General features: G+C 45.6%; 1 protein-coding gene and 1 long non-coding RNA gene across 4 annotated transcripts in view; one reads left to right on the forward strand and one right to left on the reverse strand.

Moving 5' to 3' along the window:
• Positions 1–13,246, reverse strand: part of LOC134486152 (uncharacterized) — a 115,104-nt gene that overhangs the window by 26,425 nt on the left and 75,433 nt on the right. The window lies entirely within an intron of this gene.
• Positions 1,121–13,246, forward strand: part of Stk35 (serine/threonine kinase 35) — a 32,315-nt gene continuing 20,189 nt past the window's right edge. Inside the window, 3 exon segments of one of the 3 annotated variants that reach the window (NM_001107773.1) lie at positions 1,121–2,471; positions 3,040–3,640; positions 11,174–11,922. In NM_001107773.1, the coding sequence (NP_001101243.1) occupies positions 1,971–2,471; positions 3,040–3,640; positions 11,174–11,886 (1,815 nt within the window). In that variant the 5' untranslated portion in view covers positions 1,121–1,970 and the 3' untranslated portion in view covers positions 11,887–11,922. 3 annotated transcript variants of the gene reach the window in all.

Raw genomic sequence — 13,246 nt, forward strand, 5'->3', positions numbered from 1 at the left:
CTTTGGAAGAAGCTGTTTATCTTTCAAGGATGTCATAACTACTCTTTGTCAATCTCTATGCCAGGAAGATAGAAAACGCTCATGAACGTTAGCTATTAAGCATAAAAGTAAGTGAAGGTTACTTTAGTAGTTTAAGCAAGTCCAAAGTAGACAATAAGATGTGAATTCAGGATTTATTGGGTAATTCAACAGCTACAGGGGACTCATACCTTTGAGCCTCTGGTGTTCATCACTGAAGTCTGTAGGATTGTGGGTACTAGAGTAGAGGGTAGGGGATAACTTTGTATAGTTGGTTCTCTATCCACTTTTTGTCAGCTCAGGGGAATGAAATCAAGTCAACAGGTTCACTTGGCAAGTGGCTCGGCCACTGAGCCATCACCCAGGCTGTTTCACATTCTAATAGTCTCTTTAATTGACTACAGTTTAGCAGCAGTCTTGGCCTATGGTGTCACTTCTGTACTTGCTACTAAGCAGATTATGGCCTTACCTCAAAATCATGTTTGAAGCTATAACCCCCAATAAGTTAGTAACAATGTTTGCAGATAACCCCTTTAAAGACATTTAAGTTGTTTAAGTTGTTAGGTTGGGTATGGTGGTGCATACCTTTAATCCTAGCACTTGGGTGACAGAGACAGGCAGATCCCTGAGTTCAAGGCCAGCTTGGTCTACTGATCGAGTTCCAAGACAGCCAAGACTACATAGAGAAAACCTGTTTCAAAAAAAAAAAAAAAAAAAAAAAGAATCCAACAACAAAGAAGTAAAGGAGTTTAAGTTAAAAACAAGGCTGTTGGAATTCTTATCCAATAGGATGGATACTGAGGACTGCTATATTGGACTAGAAGAGAAAGGAAAGGACAATCGGTAAAACCTGAAGTGGCATATTAAATAAAAGCATGCTATTGTTAAAGTTCCTGTTTTGTATTGTAATTGAGATTGTGTGAGAAAGTACCTTTGTCTTCAGGAATACATACACACATATGATATAAATCTAAAAGGATTTATAAAAGCATACATACATATACAACAAGTACACATGCATATATATGTATACATATATATATGTAAAACAAGAGAAAATAGCAAAACAATATAAATCTAGCCAAAAAGGGGGAGACTTCTCTACTATTCTTACACTTTGTGTGTATACTTGACCATTTACATACAAAAAAGCTATAGAAATCCCAGAAACTCTTGTTTATTGTTTTACATTATATTTAATCTATCCTGTGTGCTTTTAACACTGTTCTGTTCTAGTACTTTAGTTGTGAAAAGTCTACGAAGACGCAAAGTTGATTGATTGTCTCTTCCAGGGGCAAAGAATCACAATTAAGGCAAAGGCTGTCAAGTCCACAACTTTTCCCCTAGACATAAAACAGTGTGTAGCAGAAACTCAACCTTCAATATCAGCTAACAAAATACTGGGCACCTTCTAGGCATTGGAGTACAAAGCAGGGCACAAAATACTTAAAAATCCACGCCCAAGGGCCGGGGATGAAGCTTAGTAAAGTGCCTGTCTGATATGCACAAAGCCCTTGGTTTGATTCCTAGCCCTGTACAAACAAATAGGGAGTATAAACCCGGTGTGGTGGTGCCCGCCTTTAATCTCATTACTCAGGAGAGGAAGGCAAGAGGAAAAGTTCAAGATCATTCTTAACTACATAGCCATTGTGCTCCCTCCCACTACAATGGGCGGCCGGGGTGAAGAGTATCAAAATCCAAGCCCAAAGCAGCTTATATCAGGCACTCAATTAGCCAGCCATCATATTTCATTTGGGCCTTTGCAACCTGGGAAGTGAGGACCACCGGGTTTGGCAAAGAAGGATATTGAGGATTATGTGCGGCTGAGATCATTGGGGTCATTAGTGGGCGTGGGGATTAGCATTCTAACCCGGGTCTCAGCTGGTGAATCAATTACACCTAAGCCATTCACCCAATCAGCATCAAGTGCCGACTGCGGGCTTGTAGGTACCATGCAGGTCAAGTCCGGAAAGGCGTTAGCGGAGCGCACACGACTCGCGAAGGCCCTCTGTACAAATCGCGGGATTTTGGCGCGCTCTTTTTGTTGGCTGGGTGTTCTCGCCAGTGATTGGTTCCGGGCTGTCGCGGCTGCTGGGTCTACCTCGGCTGTAGAGAGGCGGCGCAGCTCTTCGCTGGCCTCCTGGGGGATGGGCCACCAGGAATCTCCACTGACCAAAGTAGCGGCGGGAGGTGCAGCTTACATAAAGAGGTTACGTAAAGTGCTCAGCTGGCGCGAACTCGAGGACAGCCACGGGAACCTGGAAGCCGAGGCCTCCCCCGGGAGCGCTGCTGTCATCTCAGGAGCAGCGCCGCGACCTGCTACACGTCCAACCAGGCTCCCCGCCTCGCGCCCTACTCGGCTCTGCAGACAACCCGGGCTCGGAACGGATCATCCTCCGGCGCGGGCTCCAAGGGGGAACCGGTCCGCCCGGAAGAGGAACAGCGCCGGCCAGGTAAGAGCGAGTGGAGGAGGAAGGGCCGAAGCGGGATCCCCAGCACCCCACAGCACTCCGGGAGGGTCATGGAGGCCTCGGCTTGTCGTCCTCGGAAGCCGAACCTTTAGCCAGTTTCCCTTCACCCGTTGTCCCCAGGGGCTTCGGTCGTCCCACGGGCTCGGCTAGGTTTAATTCACAGGCCTGTTTACACCGGGAGAAGTCTGGGTAGGACGCGGAGAGGGGCTGTTGGGAGGGGGCTAAGTCCCAGGAAAGTCTAAGCCGGCCTTGTCTCTCTTAAGACGGTTGTCTTGAATGGTGAAGGTCCCTACTGCTTTATTTTTTCCTACTCTTGACGGATAAATCAGTGGAGAGAGGGAACGGTTTGTGCTTCGGTTTCCGGTCCTCCCTCGGTACTTCCCGGTGGTTCCGTCTTTCCCGCTTTCCTTTCCCTTCCCCCGTTCAATTCGGGACCGTAGCTCCTTCTTAAAGGGGCCGCGACTGGCGGCGGAGGTGGGACGCCGCACGCTTTAAGTTCCTCCTCTACTCCTCTCGGCCTAGTGGTTTTAACTGATTCTTTCGCTCTTAGATCACAATCCAAGGTACCGCTCCTCCGCATCTCCGGGCTAGACGGAGGGATGAGGCAGGGGGGGCCCGGGCGGCGCCGTTGCTGCTCCCCCCGCCCCCCGCAGCCATGGAAACGGGGAAAGAGAACGGAGCCCGCAGAAGGACAAAAAGCCCGGAGCGGAAAAGGCGAAGCCCAGTGCAGCGGGTACTCTGCGAGAAGCTGAGGCCGGTGGCCGAGGCCAAGGATCCGGCTATGGCCGAGGTCCCGGGCGAGGCCTTCCTGGCCCGGCGGCGGCCGGATGGCGGCGGCGGGGATGTTCCTGCACGGCCGCGCTACAGCCTGTTGGCGGAGATCGGGCGCGGCAGCTACGGCGTGGTTTATGAGGCTGTGGCTGGGCGCAGTGGGGCCAAGGTGGCAGTCAAGAAGATCCGCTGCGACGCTCCTGAGAACGTGGAGTTGGCCCTAGCTGAATTTTGGGCCCTAACAAGCCTCAAGCGGCGTCACCAGAATATCGTGCAGTTTGAGGAGTGTGTCCTACAGCGCAATGGGTTAGCCCAGCGTATGAGTCACGGCAACAAGAACTCACAGCTTTACCTGCGCCTGGTGGAGACCTCGCTCAAAGGTAGACTACAGCAGGCAGTCCCGCCCTTTCCTGGACCCCCTCATTCTCAGAACCTCTCAGCTCTAATAACTGTCTCTGGCTCACTTAGGTTCTTGCCCCGGCTTTGGGACCTTTCTTTCAATGCTGCAAAATCAGTCTGTTCCCCAAACACTAGCTGGCATTCCATAACAAGCTCACTAGTGCTAACCTTTATCTTTTAAAGTACTCAACCATTAGGTGTGAGCCATAATTACAAGTCTAGCATTTTAGATGGACGAAGAGTAGTCCTGGTGGGATTCAAAGTTGTTGGTAGAACTGCAGAAGCCCCCTCATGCCTCTTTCTCTTCAGAACATAAAGGGGAAAAAAGGAGCAGACCCATCCCTGCGGTCTCCTTTTCTGATTTCTAGTTTCTTCCAACTCTATTCCCAAACCTTGTCTCCAAATGTGAAGTTTCCTCTGAGAACCCAGCCCTTCACCTGAGGGCAGACAGTTATTTAGTTGGTTCTTGGCTTAGTCCCTGAGGCATGCATAGCTCACACAGAGTAATAACCCCCACAGGTGGGCCAAGAGTTGTCACATAAAACGAGTTACATCTTTTCCTGCCACGGTACAATCTCAGTTGTTTTTTTATAACCTTTGGGGCTGTCTGAGAAGTGATTTTGCAGAAAATGGGGCTCTATGAGGCCAAACACTTTGCCTTCCTGGGTGAACTAGCCCACTGCCTCTCTCCTCTAGCAGAAGTCTGAGGCTTCCTGGGGCAGAGAAGAGGCCATGGGAAAAATGGACAATCGGACAGTCTTCCAGGTGTGATGCTGTCTTCCCTACCTGAGGTTGAGCTTAGCAGGATGGGTGGGACTTAGGACTAGATTTCCTAAAATCTTTTTAGAGCATCTGTCAGATTTTATTGTAAGGTCCCAAGAGAATCCTTGCAGAGTTTGGAATTCCTTTAACAATGGATTGGATAGCGTGATGGAGTTCTCTGGGGGCCTTTCCCATCTTGCTTGTCCATTCTGAAAAGGCCATCAATTCCAGGAGGATGGGGACTTGAGGATCGCCTTCTTTGCCTTCAGTCTCTTCACGTTCTCAGTCCTTTTCCACACACATTTCTCAACGGCAATGAGTGGGACATCTTAGTGAATGTTTCTGTGGTCATGTTTCAGTACTACCTTGGACTACATGAATTTGCATTGCCAAACAATATCTTCTAACCTCGCTCATTGCTGCTGCCAGCTTAAAACTTGAACTTCAGCTAACAGCCCCTATTAATTCTTCTAGCATACAAAAACTTTGTTCACGGATAACATTTTAAAAAGAATTTTACAGTAAATGGTGGCAGGATAGCAAGTGTTTAACACCCTGGAGTTTGGGACTTAATGAGGTCCTGGCTTGTGCATGCTGGGATGTCAGCAGTATTCCATAAGGACCCAACTGCCTCTTTAAGTTCAGCCGCTTTGGACCTAGAGGTCTGTAGCTTCTCAAACTTTGACTGTGGAATACACTTCCTGTATGGCTGGGAACAGCGGGTTGAAAGCTACAGTAGTTTTTTCACCCTCCCTTTGTGAGCTTAAACTAGAGACATTTTTTCCTTTGGGCCACATACTTCATGTCTGTTTTAATTTGCAGTCTTAATGAGTGCTAAGCTCGCATGTCATGCGTGCTCTGCTTAGCAGATAAAATAATACATAGCTTGCTAACATTAAGTGGAAAACAAAGACGCCAGTTTCTCCAGGGTATGTTTTCTGGACTCTAGCATCCAAGTCTTGGTTGGTCTGGCCCTGGGTTTTTAGCATGCACTTGATGTCTAGTGATATCAAAGCTTTCCTTAAACCCAAAAGTTCTTTGCAATCATACTTTGCCCTGTTCCTTGTAATTCAGAGTGATTTACTGCGTGCCTCTGGTAGTATTGGAAGAGGAAAAAAGAAAGCAAAACACTTTCTGGCTACTGAAAAGTTTGAAGGCATTGATAGTGATCAGGGTCACTCTCCCTGTGACAGGTTAGCTCATTAACCAGAGGACAGGAGAGAGATTTAAGAGAAAAAGGTGCTCCTGAGAGGATAGTGCCCGGCCTTAAGTTACCTCCTCACCTCACCTCACCTCCAGCTTCTAGTGAATATACAGAAAGCAGTTTTAGAGTTTACTGAAATAACTTGAAGTACAAACAAGTATCCAAAATACATTTTAAAAAAGAAGGCATAACTATGTTTGTTCTTGGTCATATCCCACTCCATTAGCTTTTCATCTTTTCTGAGCATGGGCCAAACAAATCCTACTCAGAAGTCTGTGGTCCATGTCTGCCTCATAGCAGGTGTTTCCTAGGACCTGTATCATGGGGGGCAGGGTATCATGTAGCTCAGAATATTATGTAGCCAAAGATTATTTTGAACTAAGGATTCTCTGCCTTGACTGGGCTAAAGGTATGCACTATCTATCACATTTTGTTTATGTGCTGTTGAGAATTAAACCTAGGGCTCCGTGTATGCTAGGCAGATACTTTTCCAACAGGGTTCTACCCCAGCCCTTAGTCTGTGAGTTAAGGTATCAATAGTTGCTTTTGTCACCTCATTTTCCCTGTCCTGAGTGTACCTAAAACAGAATAGCAAGCACTCAGAAATTTGCTGCCCTAGTCTAACTCTTTCTGACAGGAAGATTGACCTTTACGTACCCCAAACATGAATTCTGGATAACTCTCATGGAACTAGGAACTTAGAAAAGCTGGGAAACTAGCTTAGCTCGTGTGTAAGCTCTCCTGTTTACCAGAATGTTTTTGTAGTTCTAGATGTGTTTGACCTGGGCTTCTGGGTGGCCCTCCTCCCTGTGTGCCAAGCCAGGCCGCTGCATAAGAGGCTTGCAGGCTTTCCCCTAAGAGGGCACACCTTATGGTTATCTGTAAGGTCACAGGCTGTGGCATCCTATTAAACAGGCTCTTGGTGAGAGTTTCATTAGGGACTTAGGAAAGCAGGACAAAAGTAGCTGACACACAGGAACCTGGATCTAGAAGGGAATTAACTACTGCAAATTCCTGGCTACTGAATGCCCAAGGAAACCTAAGGTTCTCTGAGCATGGTAGTCATCTCCAAAGCATCTCTGAATTCTTTACTACTGTGGCTTGGGCCGTGGAATTTAGAGCCCCTCCAGGTTAGGCAGAATGGGATGATCTTTGACTCTTGAAATAAAGTGGCACTGGGGACCTTCAAAATTAAGGGGATGCAGTAGAACAATGATTTAGAGTCCAAAGTCTTTCCCAATTTTACTGAAATTTACTGGATGAAGCTAGCTGTGGTGACTCACACATGTAAGCCCATCTTTTTAAGGGTGAGGCAGGAAGATTGCTTTGAGTGCAAGGTCAACCAGGACTACACAGCAAGTCCTAAGTCATACCATGTCTCAGAAACAAAGCTTGATGATAGTGCTAGGCTCATTCAGCCTTCATGACCACCTTTGGAAATGGGTTCTATGAGTGTCTTGCAGGTCAGATATCCCAAACTTGATAATATATAATGTAAAATAGATAAGCAAGTAACTTAGCCAGGGCTCAAGCACAGACCTTCTGCCTTGATTGTCGTCTAACTGTCTAGGGGGTATGTTAAATGAGAGGCTTCAAGGCTTGAGTTGTGGCTTGTTGTTGGTTTGTTTGGTTTGGTTTGGGTTTTTGCTTGTAAAATAAGTGTAATTATATTTTACTAGTAGAATTTAATGCTAGTGACCGGTCATGTATCCTGATGCCACGTTTGGTTTGTTTCCTATGTGGTATGAGCCCTTGTCGCACTGCTTTCTGTTGGTGCCATCCTTCTGCATGGCAGCCAAAGAGGCTGGAGCTGCTTTCTCAGCTGTCCTTGGATGCCTTGGGCAATTGCATATTCTTTGAGCTGAGTATTTTCCTTCCATGTGTAGGGATTTTAGGAACTAGCCCCAGGAGATAGAAGCCACCCTGTCTTAATTGAGAACCTTGGTTAATTGGGGTTGCAGTGGGAAGGCTTTTTATAGTGTAAACTCTCAAGGAGACCTTAGCTTCCCTAGTAGAGTATCAGTTCACCTTGAATTTGCCCTCCAGCCCTGTCCTTAGGGCACGAATCCTCCTGAGTGACTCAAATTCTCATCCTTATTTAGTTGAATCCTGATGAGTAGCTTTCACAAAGCACATTTAAGTCTATCAAAATCCTGAACCATAAAAAGGAATCTGTATTTTCTATAGTTGGATAATCCTGCACTAGGGACTTGATGAAGCTTAAATTGTTTGGTGTGTCTAAGAGCCTGCGTATAAGGAACTTGTGTAGCAGGGGAAATAGAATATCCAAGTGTGAAATTGCTGCTAGCACCGGGAAGCAATAGAGCTTTGAGTGAAAAGTTCTGAGTCTTGCCCCCCAATTAGCTTCACCATTATAAGACAAACTGTTTGAGCTTTAGCCTTCTCACCTGAAATTGGGGTTTAATTGTCAAGATTAAGGGTGTTGTTACCAGGATTACAGTTTGGGGCAGAAACAGTTGGAGAGAATGCTTTTAATTCTTTAATTATCACAAAAGATAAGTTACTAAATTCTGATGTAAACCTTCAAATCCTTGACCCTGCCCCCTCTGGCTTCCTCCCTTCACTGTCTTCCTCTGTTGCAGAACCTCCAAATGACTTCCTACCTGCTCGTCCGTCTTCCGGGGCTCTCAGCCTCCAGAGAGAGCTTTCTCACTCAATGTCCGAGATGTGGCGTGCTCTTGCATAAGTTAACCCATCCTGATGTCTATCCTGATGTGTAGTATAGATGGAGCAAAATTCTAGATCTCATCTTTTGCCCAACATGTAACATTCTGTAACCTGTATAGTACTGGGATTATTGAAATCAATGACTTCCAAGCTGAGTGTAATTCCATGAATGAGGATAGCCTGGGCTACATATCAAGACTGTCTCAAGAACCAAAAAAATGTAGGGGTTGGAGAGAGAGTGCAGAGGTTAAGAGGGTTTCTTACTCTTCCGGAGGACCTTAGTTTGGTTCCTAACATCTGTGTTAGGTGGCTTACTGCTGCCTGGAGCTCCAGTTCCAGGGGATCTGATGCCCTTTCCTGGCTTCTGCAGCTGCACACAGCCCCCAACCCCCACCCCCAGATGATTTTGGAGGACCTTGTTTCAGGTGGTGATGAGGATGTTAGTGATGGTCAGATTTTTTTTTTCAAAAAAGTATCTTTATGCTCTGCAAAATTTTAAGTTCTCATATTTGATGTATAAGAATTCTGGATTTTCCCAAGGTTACCCTTACCTTCTGTTTGTGCCAAAGAGCTAACAATCCATTAGAACAGAGGGTGGGGGGTGGGTCCTGCTCTGTGCTCCTCCTGGTTTCTTCACATTTTGTGTCTCCTCCTTTTGTCCTGGTCAGAAGTTGGCAGAGGCCCGGGCAGGTAGTTGTCTTGAAGGAAGGACTGGAATCCTAATATTTCTTCTGTCTTCTGGGTGGACAGCTGGGACTCACAGGCTTCCCCTGAGTGAAGCCCAGACCCTTGCTTGCTTAGAGAAGTAATTCTGCAGGGTTCCATCTGTTTGCTCAGTGAGGTTGCATGGGCTCTGAGCCTGCTGCTTCTGTTGGTCTTTCTGTCCTAGGGCTCCTCTAGCATCTTTAGGTTCCTTCTATAGACTAGCTGAGAGTGCTTTTTCCCAGCTTTCCTTTCCCTGCATTCTTACCCCCGAGATCTGTGTGATAGTTCCTTTAGCCAACTTGTTTTCTTTTAGTCCTCTTAGTTACCATAGTTACCAGTTTTGTGTATAAAATAATAATTTCCCTATTCATATCTCAGATTAGAAGTTTCATTGCTATGTGATGTGGTCTCTGTAGAAGGAATTTGATGGCATTCCTCCTCCCTGGCTGTATGTCATGGAACTTTTCCTGCTGTCCCTTTTCTGTTTCTAGGTGGGGCCTCAGGTTATGGCTTCATTTTTCAGTTTTTTGTTTTTTTCTTTTTAAGGTAGACTTAGCCTGCTTGCTGGCAACCAAAAAGAGGATTATAGAGCAGGGAGTGGGGGTTGAGGGAACAGTTCAACACTGATTTTAAAAAGAAGCCATATGTCCTGAATTGGTTCTGTTTGTATTACTTTGTGAGTAATATAAACAAATAAATTGTACAGTTACAAGTGAAGTTAGGTCTGACAGATTGTGGTTAAAACAAAATGTTTTTGTCATGTCTCTTCCTACCTCTGGCTTTGGTAGATTTTGTTTGTACTTTAGTGATTTAAGGGCCACTGGGGAAGCAGTGGCTTATTGTATCACTGTAGTATATAATATTGTAGTAAATGACTAGAGCCTCCTTTTAGAGGCTGAGGAAGTGTTAGCTTTGTCTTTTGGGACATAGCATACTCTGAGCCAAGGGACCTATTTTCAAGTCTTCACTTAACAATTAGCCATCAATGTATAGTCTGTCTTCCTTTTCTTCCTTCTATTTTGTTTTGTTTTTGAGGTAAGGTGTCAACTATGTAGCCCTGGCTGTCCTAGAACTTACTATGCGGGCCTCAGACTCCTAGAGAGCTGCCTGCCTTTGCCTCCCAAGTGCCAGGATTAAAGGCGCATGCCTGCACACACAGTATCAGTCTTTGTATTGTCAAATAAGACATCTGCCTACTTGCACTTAGCTTATAGAGAGGGCATTTGTCATCCAGTAACTCATAAGGACTCTCTGTTCTAGAGTTGCATTATGAAGCATGTAGGGATTGATTTGATGTGGAAGTGCCAGTCACCAACTTTCCAGCTTTCTGTGTAACCCAATTCTGCCTTAACGCATCCGCTCACTGTTCTATCAGGTGACGCCTTCCTGCCTTCCGTACCCTCATTTCCTTATACCTTCCCGGTCCGCTTGTCTGTGTTCCACTATCTTTTTCATCTTAGCCCAGAGTTCTTACGTGTGTGTGTGTGCGTCAATCTTCTATAGAAGTCGATCTTATTGCCAACATTCCATTCGGGCTAATAACTGGCATAAGTCCCTGTGAAACCAAGGTTCATAGAGCCGGGGGCATGATACAGTCCTAGCTTGGACTAGGCATATTTGTGGTAAACTAGCAGAAGATCAGGAAGGAGGGGAGTGTACTTCTGAAATAGAATTGTAGAAAATGTCATTGTGTTTGTTACTAAAGGCTTACGTGCATCGGGAAGAAGAGAGCTAGAACATATGCCTTGGATGGACTAGGAATTATAGAAGCTAGGGTGCTATCCAAATGGTAATAGCAGAAACAGCATGCACTCTACAAAGCTCCTTTTGTTCGATTTTTATTCTCATCTTTCCAGCAGCCTTACAAAGAATGGATAGAATCATATAGCAGTTCAAAAAATGTAAATACACAAAATGGCCTCAAGCCAACTAGATGGCAGCAAGTGCAGAGTCTTGATTTCAAACCCCCGGTGCTTGACACCCAGCCTTGGTGCCTCTGCCATACGACTTGTTCTGTAAGGGTAGAAGTGGACTGCGGGAATTTGCTTGGTGCCAGTTGTGTAGATCCTCTTGGCACAGTTACTTGTCACCGTCTTCTTTCTTTAATATAGTAATCTGAATGTCCACTCAAGCTCTTTCCTGTCCTTTGGTTTAGGAGAAAGGATCCTGGGCTATGCTGAGGAGCCCTGCTATCTCTGGTTTGTCATGGAGTACTGTGAAGGTGGAGACCTCAATCAGTATGTCCTGTCCCGGAGACCTGACCCAGCCACCAACAAAAGTTTCATGCTACAGCTTACAAGCGCCATTGCCTTCCTGCACAAAAACCACATCGTGCACAGGGACCTAAAGCCAGACAACATCCTGATCACAGAGCGGTCTGGCACCCCCATCCTCAAGGTGGCAGACTTTGGACTGAGCAAGGTCTGTGCAGGGCTGGCACCTCGAGGCAAAGAGGGCAATCAAGATAACAAAGATGTGAATGTGAATAAGTACTGGCTGTCCTCAGCTTGTGGCTCAGACTTCTACATGGCTCCCGAAGTCTGGGAGGGACACTATACAGCCAAGGCGGACATCTTTGCTCTGGGCATTATCATCTGGGCAATGATAGAAAGAATTACTTTTATTGACTCTGAAACCAAGAAGGAGCTCCTGGGGACCTACATTAAACAGGGGACTGAGATCGTCCCTGTTGGTGAGGCGCTGCTAGAAAACCCAAAGATGGAGTTGCATATCCCCCAGAAACGTAGGACTTCCATGTCTGAGGGGGTCAAGCAGCTCTTGAAAGACATGTTAGCTGCTAACCCACAGGACCGACCTGATGCTTTTGAACTTGAAACCCGAATGGACCAGGTCACATGTGCTGCTTAAACTCCAGGGCTGACGTCTTGGGTGTTGTTAAACTAGGTGAGTGCTTTTTTGTTATTATACGTAACACACTCCCTGTGCTGGGCTCTGCAGTTGTAGAGAAAATTCAGGGCCGAGAAGTAAGTCTTGTTGACACAGATTGGCCCTCAAGTCTTGGCAAGTAGAGATAGGTCAGATTATTTGAGTAAAAAGTAAGGAACGTAGGAAAGTCTTTATTTATTTATTTATTGATTGATTGATTGATTGATTTATTTATTTATTTATTTATTTATTTATTTATTTTCGGAGCTGGGGACCGAACCCAGGGCCTTGCGCTTGCTAGGCAAGTGCTCTACCACTGAGCTAAATCCCCAGCCCCTGAAAAGTCTTTTAAGAGGAAATTATACTAGGCTGAATCTTTCAAGCTCTTTAGAAACACCTTTTCTTATTATCAAATAATAAAATTTATTTCCCTATGAAATGGTGCTAAAAGGAATACAGTTTTTAGAGAAGACACTTTGTCTCGGTGGTGTTCTTGCACCCAGATCTGTCCATAGGGGACCTGGTACTTACTGGAGGGAGGAGGTTGTGAAGTAGAGAATAGACCAGTGTGTCTTAGTGTGGGATAATATAGAAAGGGAAGAGGATCCGCTAGGATAAAGAACAGAGAGTATCTGGAGATGTTTGACTCTCCAAGTCTGAGGTGTGGTGGACAGGGCAGGACATTAGAAATTGACCACCATATATGCTAGGTATTTTCACACACCTAAGTGTTCTAAGTCATATCCCGTTAAATTAAGGTCAAGTATATCTTATCGAATCTACTTCCCCCCTTTCCCTGGATCATCCAGGTGACAGGGTAGAAGAAATAAGCTGCACATAATAAGTTTTGCTGGTGTCTTGCTAGGGGTAGTGCTGGTTTCATGGTCATAGGAATGGACCGTCTGGCACAGAACCTGGCTTCTCTCTCCCTTTGAGCCTCTGCAAAAGATGACTTGCGCTTAGCCAAGCAGCACGCTTCTGTCTTGTTCTCAGTAGACTTGGCTGGCCAGTGCTCTGACTGTATTCTAACTGTAGCTTTACAGTTCCATCCTGGCCTTTGCATTTCTGTAAGACCTCTTGGAATTCAAGTTTTCCTTGTATAAGAGGTTGTCACTGAGAAAAGGACCTGAATTTAGGTTAGGATTATTGGAATGTCTCAAGTGAGATCCAGACCCCTACTTGGTTCAGCACATGAGACATGTACTCATTTACAGGACAACGTTGCAGCTAAAGAAAACAAGAAATCAGGTGGATTAGTTAGGTGTTGTAAGCCAGTCCCCAGAAGCTGGAATTACAGGTTGTGAACCACCTGATTTACGTGTTACAACCCAAACTCAGGTCC

The sequence above is a fragment of the Rattus norvegicus genome, chromosome 3 (genome assembly GCF_021556685.1).
Source record: "Rattus norvegicus strain SHRSP/BbbUtx chromosome 3, alternate assembly SHRSP_T2T, whole genome shotgun sequence".
Lineage (NCBI taxonomy): Eukaryota > Metazoa > Chordata > Mammalia > Rodentia > Muridae > Rattus > Rattus norvegicus.